Source organism: Chaetomium strumarium (genome assembly GCF_033439665.1).
Source record: "Chaetomium strumarium strain CBS 333.67 chromosome Unknown B0T15scaffold_1, whole genome shotgun sequence".
Classification (NCBI taxonomy): domain Eukaryota; kingdom Fungi; phylum Ascomycota; class Sordariomycetes; order Sordariales; family Chaetomiaceae; genus Chaetomium; species Chaetomium strumarium.
The window spans coordinates 5364135-5382812 of record NW_026944429.1 but is presented as its reverse complement, the minus strand read 5'-3'; the positions used below and the strand labels follow the sequence as shown (position 1 = coordinate 5382812).

Here is an 18678-nt window from a genome sequence, read left to right as displayed (position 1 = left end):
TGCGTAGATGCAAGGGGGCTGAGAGCCCAAGGGGGAAACATGTGGAGGGATGGGTTGGAAGCTTGAGAGAATTGCTTACGCGTCGCCGTTCCCCGAGCGCCTGCGAGCGGATACTTTATGACCTGTCCTTGGCGCCGCTCCGTTTGGGAGAAGATCAGACCGCTACCTCTCTTGTTTCTTCTTCTCGTCTGACTCTTTTCGGAAGGGCAGCTGGTCTGCAATCTTGGCGTTGGGTGTGTGCTTGGCCTTTCTTCTCTTCGTTTCTCCGTGCGATCTCTCAGCTCGGACAGGAGCCGATGACCCAAGATTGCTCTCTTGCGCTCCAAGTGCGTTTTTTTGAGGTTGGAAATTGGCCACGACGACAAGCATGAAGGTGACAGGTCCGACTCTCCGCCGGCGGAACCATGCCTGGCTCCAGATGAGAAGCCCCGAGAGGCGAGCTGCCCGACTTGCTCGACGCCAGGAATTGGACGACTCTTCGGACGACGCCGATACTTCGGGCGACGAATCCTCCGACTCGGGGGAGGAATCCGACGATGAGTCCAGCGCCCAACCTACCAAGACCGTCGCCCCACCGCTTGTCTCGGCGTCCGTGGGAGTTCAGGCTGGGAGCGGGATGGTACTATTGCCCACCGCAGGGGCCAAACTGACTGCAGGCGGCTCGCAGCTTGCGGCAGGCGATGGGGAGGTCGAGTCCGATGGGCCCGAGTCCGATGGCGAGGAGTCAGACGATGAGTCGACGAGTGCTTCGGCCACCGCAACGCCCACGTCGAGTGCAACGGAGCGAGAGATCATCACATTGACACCTCTGCCACACTCGTCGACGAGCACAAGTCTGGACGAACTCGTTACCTCCCTCACGCGGACGGCGCGGTCAACATCAGCAGCGACATCAGTCGTATCAGCAACAAGCGGACCCTCGTTTTCGCTACCAGCAACCGGCGCTGCGCAGTCCGGGGATCCCGGCGATCGCCCAGCGCCTGATCGCCAGCCACCACCCGACCGCCACGCACACGAACGCGAGGAAAGCGACTTTGCTGTGGCTCCTTCCTCACGGAACACGCTCAGCTCTGGAGCTGTGGCAGGCATAGTGATCGGGGTCCTGGGTATGCACCTGAATTTATCCTTCGCCGGTCTCGCTAGTCTAACTGCTTACTAACGCTGCTGCAGCCTTCGTCGCCCTCCTAGTGGGCGCAGCTCTGCTCTGGCGCAAACGGCGCCGCGACCGCGGCCTGCCCTTCTTCCCAGAGAAGCGCTTCCGACTCCGAGACGATGATGGCGGTTCCAACGCCCCATCCATCGGCGGCCCACTCCCAGGCAGAGTCGGCGGGCAGGACCATGTCAAAACCAACAGCCAAATCATGGACGAACTCATGCGAGCCGCCTACTCGGCCGACAACGGCACAAACGACATGGAAGGGGCTTTCGCACCGACCAAGCTGCCGCAGCAGCAGCAGCAGCAGCAGACAAACGCGTTCATGGATGAGAAGGCGTACGTGGCGCTGGCGGGCCCGCCCATACCCGCACCTCCACCTGTGGCTGTGTCTGTACCAGTGACACAGTGGTTGAGCGAAGTGAAGACTCCGACGCAGCCCAACGGTCCCGAGATGCCGCCGACCCCGCAGATGCCCCCTTCGGCGACGCTCCCGAGACCGGGACTGCCTCATCTTGCCGGTGGTGGAAGGGTGCCGGAGCCGCCGAGGCCGGCGTATTTTGGCCGGGACACCATGACAACGGAGACTACGAACACCACTGCGCGTTGGTACGGGTGAGTGTGTGCTGTTTAGTTCGCGTGGATTGGGTGACGATGGCGCTGTGGTAGACTGTGATGGTTGTGTCAAGTATGTATTGTACCGTACTACGTGAGAGATTCTTGAGGCTGGCCACCCACCCACGGTACTTTCCTTCAGATCCTGATGTAATAATAACAGATGCGGGCCAGCAACACCGCGATATATTAGGGGATTTGTTAATACTGAGCTCAGTGAACACATATGATGCTACCTAATCAACCAATCGACCAACCTGCGGCTCATCTTCAACTAGAAGTTGTTGTATGGCTCGGGGCTTCCCCACTTCTGCAGCATCACGTCATTCGTTGCCCGCATCCTTCACCAACAAACCCCTGACCCTTCAAAGCAAAGCAATCGAATCTCACCCTTCTCTCACATAATTACCAGGTATTAACCGTCAACAGTGAAGCCGAAATCGAAGAAAGAGAAAATGGCCTCAATCGACACCTCCCTACTTCCCCAACCAACAGGCGCCGCAGCAGAGCTGGCGGCCCGCCACGCCGCCCCGCGGCCGCTCAAGCTCTACGGCGGCTGGTTCTGCCCCTTCGTGCAGCGCGCCTGGATCGTGCTCGTCGAGAAGAAGATCCCGCACCAGTACGTCGAAGTGAACCCTTACAAGAAGGAAGGCGAGCTGCTCGCGCTCAACCCGCGGGGCTTGGTGCCCACGCTGAGTGTGGCTCATGCGGACGGCGGGGAGAAGCGCGCGCTGTACGAGAGCACCGTCATCTGCGAGTACCTGGACGAGGCGTTCGCGGATGAGGACCCGTACGGGCCGAGGCTGCTGCCCTCTGAGCGTCGTGAAGACGTGTTTGAGCGGGCGCGGTGCCGGCTGTGGATCAACCACATCGTGACCAAGATCGTGCCGGTGTTCTATCGGCTCCTGCAGCACACGCCTGAGAAGGAGTATCCGATTGAGGAGGCGCGTGCCGACTTTCTCAAGGGCCTGAGGGACTTTGCGCAGGAGATGCTCGACTCGGCTGGGGAGACATTGGGGGCTGCTGACGGGCCCTGGTTTCTGGGGTCCCGGTTCAGCATGGTGGATGTGATGCTTGCTCCCTGGGCTAAGAGGCTGTTTTTGATTGATCATTACAAGCCTGGTGGGGTGGGCATTCCGAAAAAGGGAGAGAGGGGAGAGAATGAGGAAGTGTGGGCGCGATGGGAGCGTTGGTTTGAGGCAGTCGTGAATAGGGAGAGTGTCAAGGCGACGTGGAGTGATGATGAGAAATACATTGAGGCGTATAAGCGGTATGCCGAGGACACGACACAATCCCAGGTTGGACAGGCCACCAGGCAAGGGAGGAGTTTGCCTTGAGAAAAAGCTTGTATTGGCTGGTAGCGGCCCTGGCTTGACTGCGTTCAGGTAGATGCCGAGGAAACAGAGACGTTTCCACCTCTTAATTAGTCTGATTTCCTTTGTTGTTTCGAGGTCCTTTTCTCGACTACCACACGGCCGTCTTCGATGGCAGATTCAGAGTGTCCCCGTTTCTCAAGTGTGAAGATATTTCAAACCACACTCTCGGGATCGCTCGTCGTTCACCAGCTTCAGCTGCGTAGCAATACAAATTGAGACTGGATGCATGGAGGTATACCTGGGCTACGACTCATGTTAAAGACGACCGTTCCATTTGCGAGTTGTCTCTATATCCAAGCTACCTGGCATTCTTGACTTCTTCCCCACAAGGACCACATTCATCGTCTAGTTAGCTTGGCTAAAACAAGACTTTCAGCCCTCGCCCTTCGTTACTGAGTTGGTCGTACTACCGAGTGGTCTTCAGAAAGTCATATGTTAGAAATAACCGCAAGCTTAGTAGGAGAGAGCTCAAAACGAACCCTGGGAGCTTCGCAGGTTACAGTTGCGCAGGATTCCAATCACCCGACAGCTCAAACAGACTTGAGTTAAGATCTTGATTATGTTCAAGACACTACACATCCCGCGCCACTCTACGTAGTGATTACCGGTCCCGATGACACCGCATAACCAGCAGCTCCAACCCACGAATACCGGGTTCTTTTCTCGCCTCTTTGAACCAAGCTTTAAGAAGCTCAGCGACAGCAAGATGCTAACGGCCACATACCTACCTCTGTTTACCTATCCTAAGCCTTGCCAGGAGTTCAGGGGGCTCAGGGATCGAACCGTCTACTGTGTAAGTGTTGTAACATCCAGCTTCAGCCCTAACCCTGACGCTCTTTGCAGTTTGCCCCACCGTCCTCCGTTTGATTCCCTTGCCGATAAGACCTGGGTACGTAAATACTAAGTTGTTTGTCACCGGGCAGTGATGTAACACATCGATGCCGATCTGAGCCTGACTCTTTCACCTACCGACTCTCGCTTCTCGCAATCAACGTCATTCTAACACACTGTTAACCACAGTACAGTGTGTGATTGATGAAGCTTCGCCATCTCCCACGCCTATCTGAATTCTGACGCTTCATTCCTCGATTTCCCACCCCTCAGTCTCATCATCACCGACGGCACAGCCGCAGCCTCGCCACCATAGGCCGCAAGCACTTCGGGGCCCCGCGCCCAGGAAAGAGCAAGCACTTCGGCGGACTTGACCGTGTTGACGACGCTGACGGCGATTCTGATTTCGGCGACTTCAGCGTCCAAGGCAAGCGACAGCACAGGAAGCCAAAGAAGAACAAAGGCAAACGGAACAAGCGCAAAATGGGCCAAGAACAGTCCCTCATTGACGACGACACCCCGCCTGTGACGCTGCCTGAGCGCAGCCTGGCCGCCGTGGCCGAGTTCATCAAGTCGGGCCGCGCCCGCCGCATCGTCGTCCTGACCGGCGCAGGCATCTCCACCGCAGCAGGGAGTACGCTCCCCCCGTTCCCCCTCCCTTGGTCCCTGGAGCCCTGCTACTAATTACTAACTTAAAACCACCATTCCCCCAGTCCCCGACTTCCGCTCCCCGGAAACAGGCCTCTACGCCAACCTGGCGGCGCTGGACCTCCCCGAGCCCGAGGCGGTCTTCGACCTGACCTTCTTCAAGTCTAACCCGCGGCCGTTCTACGCGCTGGCCAAGGAGCTGTACCCGGGCGTGCGCTACCGGCCGACCGTCTCACACGTCTTCATCGCGCTGCTCGCGCGCAAGGGCCTGCTGCACCAGCTCTTCACGCAGAACATCGACTGCCTGGAGCGCGCCGCGGGGATCCCGCCCGAGCTGATCATCGAGGCGCACGGCAGCTTCGCCACGCAGCGCTGCGTCGAGTGCAAGGCGCCGTTCGACGACGCCAAGATGAAGGAGTGTGTGGCCCGCGGCGAGGTGCCGCGGTGCGAGAGCACGCCTGGCTGTGGCGGGTTGGTCAAGCCGGATATCGTCTTCTTTGGTGAGGCGCTGCCGCGGTTGTTCTTTGAGAGGATGGATATGGTCAAGGAGGCCGATCTGCTTCTGGTCATGGGGACGAGTCTGAAGGTGCACCCGTTCGCGGGGCTGCCGAACACGGCCGACGAAGAGGTGCCGAGGGTCTTGTTCAATCTGGAGCGGGTGGGGTCGTTTGGCACGCAGGCGGACGACGTGCTGGTGCTGGAGGACTGCGATGCCGGGGTGAGGAAGCTAGCGGATGAGCTGGGCTGGAAGGATGAGTTGGAGAGGACGTGGAGGGACTTGGTGGGGGAAGAAGAGGCCGAGAGGCAGCTGCAAGGAGCGAAGAAGAGGGTGGCCGCTCTGCATGATGAGGTTAGCAAGCTCGCGGACGAGGTGGAGGAAGTGCTCCATATCGGTGATAAGGGGGGCAAGGATGGTGCGGAGAAAAAGGTCACCAAGCAGAATGAGGAGGGCAGATCAGCCCCTGTTTCTGCTGGAGACGACGGAGGGGGCAAAGAAACAGAGGCGGACCAAGCTGCTGTTGAGTCCCGCCCTGAAGATAACGCGGATCTGTCAGGACCTCGGGACAAGAGCTCTACGGGTCAAGAAGAGCAGGTAGACGGTCCTGAGAATTTCGCAAAGAAGGCGGCCCTGTAGAATTTTAGCGGCTCGCTGTTATCTACAGACTAGCAAGCGTTCTAGAGAAGAAAGAGGGAGTCTCTTCACCTGCTTTGAAAACCCTGACTGGTAGATCGAGTCCCTCGTGAAGTTACTTGGCTCCACCGTATATTTGGTCAATATGAATCTGTTGTTCGATTTCTCATTCAAGTTGCTTCGGGTCTCGAACAGCCGTCTCGGAAATTGACAGCTCAACTGTTCTCACTTGTACATAACTATACTTGCAGCCTTACTTAACGGGAGGCTCAAGGTTTGGCGTACCGGTATGTGCAGGACAAAGCCGCCCACGTTTCTGATCCTCTGTACTCGGATCTTAGAGATGGACTTTCATGAACACGACTCCATTTCCAATATCAAAGTACGGGTCGGAGAAATACAACATCTATCCCACTAATCCCACCTGTCAGTCCATGAGCTTTACTGTCCATGCCCACATAGCCTGTTCAGAGTATCAAAAAGCGGACAGCATAAGGGCCAGAGGTATGCAGTGGGATGGTTTCGCCTTGTTGATGATGGCGTCCTTTGTTCTGAACTTCACATCTGTACTGTACAACACGTCTGTATCAGAAACGCTCATGAACAGGCCCAGTGAACACCACACTTGTTGTTGGTCCCAAGTAGCCCAAAGTCTATTTAAACACATGAAATTTCATCAACATGGCTTCCTTTCCCGGGCTCTCTCATGTTCCCAAACAACTCTCAGGAGGACCGCAGAAACACATCTGTGAGCCTCGATCGAGAACACCATCGACAGACTTTCACAACAACGAGCCACAGAACTCCGCAACTCATCAACAAACCATAACCCATCATGGTTAAGTTCAAGCTTCCGGACTCATGCAGCGATACTTCGCTGTCGCCGCAACGGGAGAAAATCACCTTCCAGGGCCTCCCCAAAACACCAGCGCCGGCACCCCTCAGCTCAATCACCTCGTGGGAGTCGGTCTTCGAGACCGACGACGAGGATGACTCGGGCTACTACAGCCCTCCTGCGGGCGAGCTTTCTTTCCATCGACGGGACATCACGCCGCTCAAGAAAACCGAGTCGCTGCTCACGCTTGCCCTGAAACGCCAGCGCCAGCGCAAGGCCGCTCCTGCAAGGGAGTTCTCGTACATCCAGAAATTCGTCGATGAACAGCACCAAGTTGACATTCAACCGAGCGTCGAATCGGCGAACTACAATGACGATGACAACGAGGTAGCCAGCACCGACGGCGGCGCAGCCTTCTACGCGGAACTCGTGGCACACGCAGGCCTCAAGCAGCAATCCTTCGACCAAGCGCCGCTCCTTGTCCGCCTGGCTACCGACCTGGCGGTCGGCATCAAGCGATCAATTGCTTTCATCACCACCTGCTTCGGCCAAAAACAGCAGGAAAGTGAGCAAAGCCAGACGCAACAACAGCCACAGCCCCTTACGGGAGAACAAGAACCACTCTTGGGCGGTAAGCAGAAGCACCAGCAAGCCACCACCACAATCACAATCAGCTCCACCTCCACCTCCTTCTATTCTTATGTGCCCGCCAAGCCCATTTCCATTATTGCAAGAGAAGACACTCACCATCCCTACCATCCCTTCCCCCGCACCAGCCGCATCAGAAGCATCAACTGCAACGAGGACGAGGACGAGGAGGACTATCATCGGCTGATGCAGAAACAGCAGCACAAGCAGCACAACGAGATGATCCCGCCCAACACGGCCTGGGTGAACGACCAATGCCAGATCGCCCGCGCCGGTCCGCTCGGGCTTGCCGGCGAGGATGAGGACGAGATGAGTGCCTATCTCGCGCGGGATGCCGATTGGGTGTGCTGTGAGTGCAGTGGTGTGAACAGTCGCTGGGAATTCCTGTGCTCGTACTGTGGCGCGCACTCGAAGAAGGCGGGTTGCTGCCAGGCGGCGGTCAAGGAGGTTGATGGGCGGCTGGGGTTCTGAAGCATATGGGAGCTTGAGGATATTTTTTTTTTTTTTGTTGTTGTTGTTGTTGTTGTTGTGGGGGAAGGTGGGTGATATCAGCATCAGTGAAGGGGACTGACTGGAGGGTTCTGCATGGGAGCGGGAGCTTGAGGACTTTTGTTGTTGTGGAGAGAGGGTGGGTGATGCATCAATGAAGGACTGGAGGGGGAGGGGGATGGAGTCTAGGATGGCATGAATTAGAGCAGTAGCATCACTTTAGGGTGCCTTAATAATAATGAGTACCTTAACCTAACTCCACCCTATCCTTGAGAAGTTTGAGATTGATCCCTCAGGGGCTTGGTGAAATACCCTTGAACTTGAAAACACCGCCATTTGTGAAACTCCCATGACGCAACAGAAATGACTCCCCATGCTAAACTGCCCCGATAGCCTCCTCCTCCTCCTCTTCCTCCCCAGGCCGCAGCAAAGACCTCCGCATGTCCGCCTCCTCCACCTCGTGCCGGTAATTCAGCGTCTGGCGCCGCTGGCCCGTCACTTCCTCAACCCCAAACACCACCCTACCATCCGTGGATACCAGCTTGCCCGTGGCGCGCAGGTAGACGGGTCCAGGTCGTCGTGGGCGATCTTGTGATCCAGCGTGAAGGCAACATACTCGACGGGCCCGTCTCGAGAGCCCCCCAGCAAGTGGACGAAGGGGTCCGAGAGCGTCTCGGGCGAGCCAAATAGCGCCGTGCTATGCTTTTCGGCAGCCACGGGGGCGGCAGGCCCTGTGCAGTGCAGGAGATGGTGGGCCCTCTCGGCGCTCAGGTCGACGGCGGGATCGAAGTGCGCGAGGAGACCGAGCGGGAATCGGACTTTGACCCGGGTGGGTTTTGCGAGGTCCAGAGACGGCGCGGTGCTGAGTGTGATGGACACTGTTTGCCAGGGGCTGCCGTACCCAAGAGAAGAGACACGCCACTTAGCGGGTGAGCATAATCAGGTGAGGAGTTTATAAGTTAGAGCTGCTGACAAGGATTGTGGTTTGCTGCGCTGAGATAAGACTTGAAAACTTGGTAACATTTGGTTGTTTAGTTTTCAATAAACATGTCGGGAACCATGAGCGTTTTACACGGCGCACCCGCTAAGAAATGTCCCAAGTACCTAAGGTATGTCCATCGTCAGGTTGCCAGTATTTATTTCGTCCACGCGCCCTGTAGCAATACACCCCTTGCGCCCTTTATGCCCAAGAAGCCTCCATCCAGCCAATGAGAGTAGGCACTGGGCGGCCGTTGATAGTCCCACCAAGGGCGTCACAGAAATCCTTCCCACGGCGAGGTGTACACGGCTGAATCGCGAGACACGCCGGCGCAGTACCTTCGTTGCCCACGTGACACCCTGTTCTCCGGGTCCACGTAACCAGTGAACCCGCACAAGTGCCGTATACCTCAGCGGACTACTATGGGCCCGGCCGCTCGTCAGGTACTGGTGTTCAGAGACTCGACCGTGATATGCCAGTGCCTGTTGAGCACCCTGACCCTGGATATATGCGGCCGGGGCGCTGAGCGACCCGTGCAAGGCGATGGCTTGCACGGATTACCGCACCGCCGTCTAACAAGACGCCGGCAGAGGCGAACTCCACTCCAGGACCCGGCGAATACCACCCGGGCGCGATTCGCATGCGCTGGGGCAGGGCGTCGACGGTCGCGCGGTCGAGGCCGTAGCCAAGACATACGAACCGAAACGCCCACATCGTTCTCAGTCCGAACTGCACAGTGACGCATAGAGTACCTACTTACGGATACCGAGATCCCCGCCGTTACGCGCATGTCCTTGGATGTTGCAAGTAAGTGACCACAAAGAGCATGGTTTGAAGTGCAGTATCAATTCAGAAACAAAGCAACGCCATCCCCCAACGCCCCTTGAAATCTTGGCCTAGCCTATGAAGACTCCTAAGTCACCACAACACACAAAAGGAAAACTGAACATTATACACATATGGTTGACTGCTTGTTTGCCGGGTGAAGCAGGTCCACAGGAAAAGCGCCGAGCGTGTGTGTCCGTCGTGAGTGCCAGCGAGTAATCACGCCTTCTCCGTCCATGTGCAGTACCGGGAGATGGCCACAAGGGGTGTGACCGTTCCTCGACAACATACGGCAGGTGGCCTGTTAGAGTCCGCTTTGGTCCTTGGGAAAAAAGAAGGCGGACAACGCCAATTGAACATTCTGGGTGTACCCGACACACCACCCCCAACAAAGAATCTTTCTGCTCGCTAAAGAACCAGACACAGAGAATATGAACAAAGGAAAAGAGGCAAAAGTGAACGAGTCCGTCTGTAACAGTGAAGAATGAAGCCCATGTCCAGTCATCAAACAAGTGAAATATTACGGTGCCAGTGGGAATTGTGATAGTTCATCGTTATCATATCAGAAACCATCGCCGCGATGCCCGTGCTCGCGCCATGCCATAATATGCAATAGAGAGTATGCGCCATGGCATCCGCCAAGAATGCCGCCCTTTTTATTGTATCGTCGCCGGTGGCTGCACTTGTCGCCTAACCCCTGGGCTAGCGGTCCAGTCTCGGCTGTGGCTGCCAGCCGTTGAGATAGGCCATAAATCCCATCCCGAGAAGCACAACCCCAATCATTGACGCGTATGGTAGTGTGTGTAGTAGCGTCGCGTCTTGCTGCTGTCCCTGGACTGCTAGGGATCCTCCACTGGGCTTGGTGGTATTAGCCCCCGGCATGGTAGGCGCGGCCGGGGCGGTTTCCGACTCATCCCCTTCTGCTGCAGGTTCCTCGCTCAAGGGAGTTTGCCCCTTGTTGGCGCTGCCGTTCATCGTCGTGGCGGGCTTCCATAGCGCTTTGTCCTGGCTGGGGCGACGCCGCCTGCCCTCGGATGGCGACCTTCTTCTCCTCTCAACTTCTCGTCTCTTTTCTTCTTCGTCGCGCTGTCGAATCTGGAGCACCATCTCGGCTAGAGTCTTGCGGTCGGCATCCCGTTCGGCCTCGGCCTTCTCCGCCCGCATTCTGAATGCCTCCAACTGCTCCCTCAGACTGTTCATTTCTGATGCCATAGAGTCTATCCGGGCCTGGAAGGCGGCTGCCAGTTGCTCGGCCTTGTCTGGCTGGGTTGACGCAGTCTCGGTCTCGGAAATGCTCGGAGGACCCTCAGGTTCGGCGGTTGGAGCCTGTTCGACGGGCGGGTCGAAGGCCTTATCAAGTTCGGAGTGGCCGTTCACTAGCGGGGTTCCGGTCTCGAGACTCATCTTCGCATGCTTGCTTTCCTCCATCTTCTGCATCATATCCTCGGCATATAGCCGTGCCTCTCGTTCCTTTAACAGCATCTCCTCGAGATCCCGCACTCTGGCGCTATGGTTGTCAAGCTCCCTTTTGGCGTTGTTCAGTGCTTCGGTAAGGAGGAGAATTTGGTTAAGGTTGTTGTTGTCTTGTCGTACAGGGGACGTGCTTGCCGCCTTCGGCCGCTCCGTTGTAGCTCGCTTCAGCGACGGGGCGTCCGAAGGCCGGGCCGCGTCCGGCTTCTCCGGCAGCGGTTGAGACGGCGGTGGAGCTGGTGGCTCCGAAAATCGCGTCTTGCCACCATCTGACCGGAACGATATGTTCCCGTTCGTTAAGTGCGCTTTAGGAGGTTCAGAAACTTCGGCGGGCTTGTCCGCGTTCTTGATATCCTCCTTCGATAACAGCGCATTGATGAACTGGCTTGTGCGCGCCAGATCTTGGTTCTGTAACCGCGCATTGCGCATCTCCGTCTATCGCATCGTCAGTGCCATGGCCCCCCCCAAGCGGCTGGGGAATACAGAACGACGACTTACGTGGAGCTTCTTCACGATGTGTTCAGTTGTGACCGGGTTAAGCCAAAACTGCCTCTGCTGCGCTAGCGTGTTCGGCTGTCCTCCCATAGCCCCTGGAGGCATGCGATTGTTGCCTGCTGCTCCAGCCTGACTGCCAGCTCTGCCTCGGAATGGTGAGACACCGCCTAGCGGTAGCATCATGGAGCTACTTGAAGGATCGAGATCCCCAAAGTTCATGTCCAGAACATTACTCGTCGGGGATACGAAGCCCGCATGCTCAACTTTGGCAGCCACCTTGTGGTGCACAACAGTCTTCTGGTCCTCACTGACGATGTCGATTCCAAGCTCGAGATGGTCTTGGGCCTGTAATTCATGTGGTTCGGAATCTCGATTCTCCGGCGACAGCCGAGTGCCGTTCACAAACGTCCCGTTCGACGACTTGACGTCCCGAATCCAGATCTTGCCGTTGGCATCCGCCCATATTTCAGCGTGCTGCCTTGACAGTACCTTGCTGTCAAAGTAGCCGTTGACCGGGGTGGGTACCGTTTTGGCGTTTGTCTGCCGCCCGATGCGGAGAGTCTCAGGATAAAACGGGACTGTGATTGTCTTACGTTCGAAGCTCCCATTGAGGGAGAGCAGATAAAGCATTGGTTGTCGTCCTGAAGCGGCATCGGTACCGGGGCGGCCAAGCCCGCCTTGTGCTGCGAGCTGGTTCTGGGACGCTAACATGGCCGACTGTTGCTGGTGGGAAGCTGAGGTGCCATTGACGCCGTTGGCCATCGGTGTGCGAGACCTGGAGAAGTCGGCAGCCCCGTCTGGTTTTCCATTTTGCCACCCTTTTGGGTTTGGACGTTTTCGCGGTGCAGGATTCGGCCACCCATTCGCCTCTCCAGCGGCCTGTAAGGATACGCCGTTCGATTGCGAGCCAGCATTGGATGTCACAGTGGAGGTCGACGAGTTCGAAGATGTCGACGACACTGACGACGAAGAGTTCGTACGTTGTAGGGTTTTCCGCTGCATAAACATGTTGATTCCTCTGATGTCGTCCGACGGGTTTGTGGAATTCAGCGACTGTCCCCCATTAATCCATCCCGGCCGATTAAGATTCGCAAAGCTGGGAGGAGTCGCAACCGCAGTCATGGGGAACGCGCAACAGGAAAAAGGCGAAGCAGCGCGCGGCCGGGGCCGATGAGGATGTTGGCAGGGTCAGGCCGGCGCTGACACCTTCGCGGTCTTCGCATGCGCGTTACGTTGAACGAGGGCCCTGGGCAGAAGCACTTATAGTGCTCTCTCTTGGTGGAGCCGCGGTTGAGCAGGGCAAGAGTTCGCGGCCCACCTGCGTAGAATTGTCGAGATTAGCACTGACGTCGAGGCGTCACAAAACCGTCGGCTGGCGGATGCGGATGGTGCGATGGGGCCGGGGCGCGCTCGTAAAATGTGCACAAATGGGTGTGCGGCGATGGATAGAACAAGGATGCACGCACCTCGCAATGATGCAGTCGTCCGGTGGAATAAAACAGTCACAATATGCGGCGATACGGAGAGGTGAGGTTGACGAATTTTGATGGGAAGTGCCCCTTGGCTGGGGTTGTTGAGGCGCTTAGCGATCGAACTTGGGCCAGAAGGTGGCCTGCTCGCCCATGTGCTCGCCGCGCCCCTGCTCGAGTCCCAGTCGAAAGGCTGGCCGCGCCACTCCCCCTTGACTCCTGATTTGCAGATACGCCAAGCAACCTGTCACGTCGTTGACCAACATTCATTGCCCTCTACCACCGCACGGTGCAAGATCGCATTCATCCATCCAGAAGAGTCATATGGCTCGAAAACCAAACTAACTATCCATGATCAGTGTGCTGTGGTCTCAGAGCCCTCCTGAGCCCTGTTGGCATCTCATTCTCCACACAATTATCTACCTTACCTTGTACCATACCTGTATCTTAGATGAACCTGTCACGTGACCGTTGCTGGTTATGAATCGTGATGTGGCTCGACCGCTGCTCAGTGGGACTCGAACCCGAGTTCAACTAACATTTCAAATGGGCACAGTATAGCTGCGGTACTTTACGTCAAGCAGGAGACCTACTAATATGGACGGTAGAGGTGCTGAGGCGACTGTGGCTTCTGTGGTTACCAAATATTCCGTACCAACTTAAAAATGCGGATGGAACTTCGCGTTCCAGCTCCGGGCCGTGCTCCGTTCTCCTCGTGGTCCGTGCGCTGCACGGGCTCCTCTTTTGCCGACGGCAAGTTCCACCAACATTGCGCTGCCTGCATCATACCATGCATCACGTCGATACCTTCCACGACGACGCGAACAGCGCACTTTGTACATACAGCCCCTCGGCCTAAATCAGCAATTTTTCTGCCATCATGCCTCCGCCGCCTAGTCACCCGGGGGCCGTTGGGCCGTCGAACTTCGACAAACGTATGCACCCCCGCCAGCTCGTTCTGGAACATCATACGAGCAGCAACTAACTTGGTGATCAGTCAAGATGGGTGCTATGATGGGCGGCAGTATGTGCCACTCTGCGCGATGCGCGCTATCCGGCCCTTTAGCAAATCATATTCTCCTAAACTAACACTGAACGCCCCGCAGCGGTCGGCATGATCATCGGCTTCATTTTTGGTACGGCGCTTCCGGACACACTGACTCTGACTCTGGAGGAGCTGGGACATGTCTAACATGGAGCTCAGGAACCGTCAACATCTTCAGATATGGCGCTGGTCCGAACGGCATAATGAGGACGCTAGGCCAATACATGCTAGGATCCGGGGCCACATTCGGGTATGTCGTGGTCTCCAGCCGAGGACTCGCCGGTGATACTTGTTTAACATGATGCTTTGCGCAGCTTCTTCATGTCCATCGGCAGCGTCATTCGATCTGATTCGTCACCCATTGTCCAGGAGGCCTACCTGCGAGCCCAGAGGCGGCCGATTATCATGGCCTCGCAAGCCTTCCGCGCCCCTTACCAAACCGCTCGACGACCTGGCGGCAACTGATCGGATGACCTCGCTATGGTTTCGCATTTGTCTACGAAATTCGCCGGGTCCGCTTACCAGAAGTACGCAGAAGGCGATGTACAGTGCCATATGTGGTACATATGTTATGCCCATAGGGCCGAATGGGATGGCGTTCAGGTGGAAATCTCCCAACTCTTACCTACCTAGGCGCGATATGTTGTGTCAATACTACACTGATCCAGCGCTCTTCCTCGCCGTTCTTTCCTGCGGGACATCTTCCAGTGACCAGGCTTAGCTCACACCGCTCTCAGCTTGATTCAATCGATCCCTGCTCGACTTGGCCGAAATTGCATCGTGCTCCCTCGACCAACTCGCGCACGGCTCGCCCAAAGCCGATGCCAGGCATCCCATGCCACCCGTCTAAGACCGCTTCTTGGACGATTCCATGTGGCGCTTCCACGACTAAAAATACGAAGGCATGGATGGAATGCACCTCAACCGGCTCTATCCCTGGTGGGAGATATCGTCACTGTGGCACAGCGTTACCTTCGGCCATATTTACGCTCCATTGCATGATCACGGACCCGACGTTCAGCACCGTCTGCCTCACAAAATGACGCAGGACCAAGACACTGGGCCAAGCAACGTGCATGTCGTGCGTTTTGTGCCGGTGATACCAACTTCTAGGAACGTCCGCCGGGAAAAGCGGCCGGGCAAGCAGACATCCGTGCCACATGGAAGTTCGAACATGGGCAGATCAAAGGAGTTTATTTTGGCGTGCGTCGGCTCGTTGCATATGGCCGAGACGTTAGGCGGGTCCCATTCCTGGTATTAACCAGGGCTTCGTCTCGTCTTCCGGCGGGATGGGACACCGGGGCCAACACAAGGACCATGCAGTTCTAGACTACAAATGGTGATCTGAGAATTCCCTAGAAGGGGCGGCAGTGACGACGCAGACGAGCCGCAGACCCTGGAGGTCTCGAATGCTTCATCGCCGACGCGCTCTCCTTCCCATTTCGGATGGTGATGCAGCATCCCGAGGAGCTGAGGTGGCTTGCCACCGCAGGGTCGCATACATGATGGAATTTTCCGATATGCTCCTTTTCAGCTGATGTGCTTGTTGCTGGGCGCCGAATATTGACATTGTCCTCCATGAATGGCCCCGTTCCACAACGCCAAACCAGACTCGATATCTGGTCTATTCTACCATCACGACGATTTGGTGACTGGATGGCTCAGCCGCAGCTCGGCGGGTGTGTTGTCCGACAGACAAGTCTCAGTCTTGCGGGATTTCCACATAACGCTTTTTGCTTTTCCCGTGCTGCGTGGCGGTCGGCAAGGATCGCCGTGCTTAGACGCCTTCTGCTGCCCTTTGCATACCGTGCGGCTCTGCCATAGACCTTCGAGCTTCAGCCGCGCAGCAGCCACGCGCCGCAAGACGGGATGGCCCCTTGAGCAGGAACTACGTGTTCGCGCGATATGTAAGGTACACACTTGGCGGCATCACCGGTGTGCGCATACGAGCGGGATGCCCTAAACGTCGGCTGCGCCAACATTGACATGCCGAGACCCGATCACGGTTGAGGCGACCTTCCAGGTTGTTTGCTCTTCGCTAGCTTATCGACCGCCATCATCCTGCAGTGTGGGCTTCACAGCATGTGGCGCTTACAGGGGGGCCGTCTCGGTGCCCTCGCGGAGGATATTATGTTCTCACTGGGCTGCCCGTTCTCTCCTCCTTCTTCTCCCCAGCATTCCCATTATTTTTATCCCGCTGTATCACCTGGGCTGAGCAGATCTGCTCCGTCTTGAGCGGCGGATGTGATCTTGGCCTGCAGTCGCTCGTTTGCTGTTTGTCTTTTTCCCTTGTATAGGTTTATTTGCCTTCTATATCATTACCCACTATGGACCTCCTGGACGGCATTATCGACACTGTGTCCGACGCACTCGAGGTGCTATATACAGCCGTCGCCGCCTTGACCCAGCAACAGACTAATGGGTAACGCCATGCCCCATTCCGTGCCATCGCGGCTTTTAGTACCCGTTCTGACAGACCGCAGCCTTTCACTCTTGGGGACTCTGCTAGCCCCGATCTTGCCCATTTTCCTCACCAGCAACCCGCTACCGGACGGGTTTCCATGGGGTACGCTGACGGACTGGGGCAACAATCCGTATCGGGACTACCCCAAGACCGGAGTAGTCCGACGCTACGACTTCACCGTGAGCCGCGGCGTCATTGCGCCCGATGGATACCAGCGGGACGTCCTCCTTGTCAACGGCGCCTTTCCGGGGCCTCTCATCGAGGCGAACTGGGGCGACACGATCGTCGTGAACGTGCACAACAATATCAGCAACCCAGCAGAGGGTACCAGCATCCACTGGCACGGCTTTCTTCAGCATGACACTCCCTGGGAGGACGGTGCTCCGGGAATCTCTCAGTGTCCCGTCCCGCCCGGCAAGAGCTACACATACGAGTTCATCGCCAGCCTGTACGGCACGACCTGGTATCATGCCCACTACTCGGCGCAATATGCTGGGGGGATCGTCGGGCCCATCGTCGTCCACGGACCCACAAAGGCGAAGTACGACATCGATCTCGGCCCGATTCTGCTTAGTGGTGAGTCCAGTGTGGTTTCCCATGCCGTTCACATAGATCAGCTCCTCGATCAAGGCTCACCCATCCGCTTGTCAGATTGGCACCACAGAGAGTACTTCGACATCATCAAGGAAATGCTCGCCCCCAACGGCAGTCCCAGAGTGGTGTCGGACAACAACCTGATCGACGGCAAGATGCATTTTGACTGCTCGACCGTTGCTTCCGGCGACAAGACGCCGTGCACCAACAAGGCCGGCATCGCGAAGTTCAAGTTCCAGACGGGCAAGACGCACCGTTTGCGCCTGGTCAACACGGGTGCCGACGGCGTGCAGCGCTTCTCGATCGACGGCCACATGCTGACCGTCATCGCCGAGGACTTTGTCGCCGTGAAGCCGTACAACACCTCGGTGGTCACGCTCGGGGTCGGCCAGCGCGCCGACGTTCTCGTCACGGCCAGCGCTGGCAAGCCCAAGTCCGCTTTCTGGATGCGATCCAACCTCACCTCGTGCACCGCAACGAAGCAGCCCTATGCCGTGGCGGCCGTGTACTACGACCAGGCAGACACTTCGGCGACGCCGTCCAGCAAAGCCTGGAATGTGCCGGATCCCGGCACCTGCACCAACGACGACCTCGCCGTCGCGGAACCGCTGTATCCCATTGCGCTGCCCGACGCTACCTTCACGCACACCATGGACATCGAGCTGTTCAAGAACGCTTCGGACGTGACGCTGTGGAAGTTCAACGGCGTGTCCATGAGAACGGACTACAACAGCCCCGTACTCCCGCTCGCGGCGCAGGGCAACTTCAGCTACCCGCGCGAGTGGAACGTGGTGAACTATCACGAGAACACGTCGATCCGCCTGATCATCAACAACAAGTCCCCTAATGCGTATGCGATGCCCTCCCTCCGTTCCCTGACCCGCTGAACTACTCTAGTGAAACAAAGTACTAATAAAACCTTTCTGTTGATTTAGACACCCTATGCATCTCCACGGCCACAACTTCTACGTCCTTCACGAAGGCCCGGGTGCGTGGGACGGCACCATCGTTCGGCCATCCAACCCGCACCGCCGGGACGTCGCCCTGGTGCGTGGCAACGGTCATCTCGTGATCCAATTTGATGGAAGCCCAGGTATGAGCTTTTCTTTTCCCCACCTTTTCCCGCCCCTTTCCTTCCAACCCCAAGTTAACGAAAAGGGGAAAAACAAAAACAGGTGTCTGGGCCTTCCACTGCCACGTCGCATGGCATGCCTCGGGCGGCTTCTTCGCATCACTGATCGTGCAGCGGGACAAGGTGAGGCAGATGAAGCTTCCGGCGGACGTGGAGCAGAACTGTCAGGCCTGGGCCCAGTGGTCGAAGCACAATGTTGTCGATCAGATTGACAGCGGCGCTTAAAAGGCCCGTTTTGGTGGCCCGCGTTGCTGCGCTGATGTGAGAGAGAGCGTGAGAGAGAGAGAGAGAGCACTGGGTTTGGATGGAAATGTCTTTCATTGTATGTTCTCCGAAGGAAATTGTTCAAGAGGGCTGTTCAGCTTTTGTTTCATATGTTGCGTTGTCGTAGATTGTAGGTGGATGAATGTATTGAATATGGTGGAACGGGGAAGAAAATTGTATGTGCATACAAAGAAGAGGCCCTCATGTGCTGTAC

General features: G+C 56.8%; 7 protein-coding genes across 7 annotated transcripts; 6 read left to right on the top strand and 1 right to left on the bottom strand.

The window, feature by feature from the left end:
* Positions 1-367: 367 nt before the first annotated feature.
* B0T15DRAFT_489638 (uncharacterized protein) lies at positions 368-1772 on the top strand (the record flags this gene model as incomplete). Its single annotated transcript, XM_062866612.1, has 2 exons — positions 368-1106; positions 1171-1772. 2 exons carry the CDS (start codon positions 368-370, stop codon positions 1770-1772), a joined length of 1341 nt encoding a protein of 446 aa, XP_062726782.1.
* A 337-nt stretch (positions 1773-2109) lies between these two features.
* Positions 2110-3521, top strand: B0T15DRAFT_520090 (glutathione S-transferase). The gene has a single exon (XM_062868475.1). The coding sequence runs from the start codon at positions 2224-2226 to the stop codon at positions 3103-3105; it is 882 nt and encodes a 293-aa protein (XP_062726781.1). The 5' UTR covers positions 2110-2223; the 3' UTR covers positions 3106-3521.
* A 545-nt stretch (positions 3522-4066) lies between these two features.
* Positions 4067-5900, top strand: B0T15DRAFT_426826 (DHS-like NAD/FAD-binding domain-containing protein). The gene is made up of 2 exons (XM_062865659.1): positions 4067-4609; positions 4689-5900. Exons 1-2 carry the CDS (start codon positions 4459-4461, stop codon positions 5756-5758), a joined length of 1221 nt encoding a protein of 406 aa, XP_062726780.1. The 5' UTR covers positions 4067-4458; the 3' UTR covers positions 5759-5900.
* Positions 5901-6590: 690 nt separating this feature from the next.
* Positions 6591-7709, top strand: B0T15DRAFT_571455 (uncharacterized protein; the record flags this gene model as incomplete). The annotated part of the gene is made up of 1 exon (XM_062870858.1): positions 6591-7709. One exon carries the CDS (start codon positions 6591-6593, stop codon positions 7707-7709), a length of 1119 nt encoding a protein of 372 aa, XP_062726779.1.
* A 2425-nt stretch (positions 7710-10134) lies between these two features.
* Positions 10135-12746, bottom strand: B0T15DRAFT_58751 (uncharacterized protein). Its single transcript, XM_062871098.1, has 2 exons — positions 11500-12746; positions 10135-11436 (listed from the first exon to the last, which is right to left on the bottom strand). The coding sequence occupies exons 1-2, from the start codon at positions 12616-12618 to the stop codon at positions 10234-10236; spliced, it is 2322 nt and encodes a 773-aa protein (XP_062726778.1). The 5' UTR covers positions 12619-12746; the 3' UTR covers positions 10135-10233.
* Positions 12747-13845: 1099 nt separating this feature from the next.
* Positions 13846-14475, top strand: B0T15DRAFT_387416 (reactive mitochondrial oxygen species modulator 1-domain-containing protein; the record flags this gene model as incomplete). The annotated part of the gene is made up of 5 exons (XM_062864383.1): positions 13846-13900; positions 13963-13989; positions 14072-14101; positions 14170-14260; positions 14325-14475. The coding sequence occupies 5 exons, from the start codon at positions 13846-13848 to the stop codon at positions 14473-14475; spliced, it is 354 nt and encodes a 117-aa protein (XP_062726777.1).
* A 1658-nt stretch (positions 14476-16133) lies between these two features.
* B0T15DRAFT_520082 (multicopper like protein) lies at positions 16134-18658 on the top strand. The gene is made up of 5 exons (XM_062868474.1): positions 16134-16432; positions 16494-17050; positions 17126-17918; positions 18004-18161; positions 18244-18658. Exons 1-5 carry the CDS (start codon positions 16338-16340, stop codon positions 18423-18425), a joined length of 1785 nt encoding a protein of 594 aa, XP_062726776.1. The 5' UTR covers positions 16134-16337; the 3' UTR covers positions 18426-18658.
* Positions 18659-18678: the final 20 nt, after the last annotated feature.

Bases quoted from the DNA above. Each gene is read 5' to 3' on its own strand.
- B0T15DRAFT_520090 (XM_062868475.1), top strand. From the start codon at position 2,224: ATGGCCTCAATCGACACCTCCCTACTTCCCCAACCAACAGGCGCCGCA.
- B0T15DRAFT_426826 (XM_062865659.1), top strand. From the start codon at position 4,459: ATGGGCCAAGAACAGTCCCTCATTGACGACGACACCCCGCCTGTGACG. The intron at 4,610-4,688 runs GTACGCTCCCCC...CCATTCCCCCAG, and splicing joins CATCTCCACCGCAGCAGGGA to TCCCCGACTTCCGCTCCCCG.
- B0T15DRAFT_58751 (XM_062871098.1), bottom strand. From the start codon at position 12,618: ATGACTGCGGTTGCGACTCCTCCCAGCTTTGCGAATCTTAATCGGCCG. The intron at 11,437-11,499 runs GTAAGTCGTCGT...ACGATGCGATAG, and splicing joins ACATCGTGAAGAAGCTCCAC to ACGGAGATGCGCAATGCGCG.
- B0T15DRAFT_520082 (XM_062868474.1), top strand. From the start codon at position 16,338: ATGGACCTCCTGGACGGCATTATCGACACTGTGTCCGACGCACTCGAG. The intron at 16,433-16,493 runs GTAACGCCATGC...GACAGACCGCAG, and splicing joins ACCCAGCAACAGACTAATGG to CCTTTCACTCTTGGGGACTC. The intron at 17,919-18,003 runs GTATGCGATGCC...CTGTTGATTTAG, and splicing joins AACAACAAGTCCCCTAATGC to ACACCCTATGCATCTCCACG.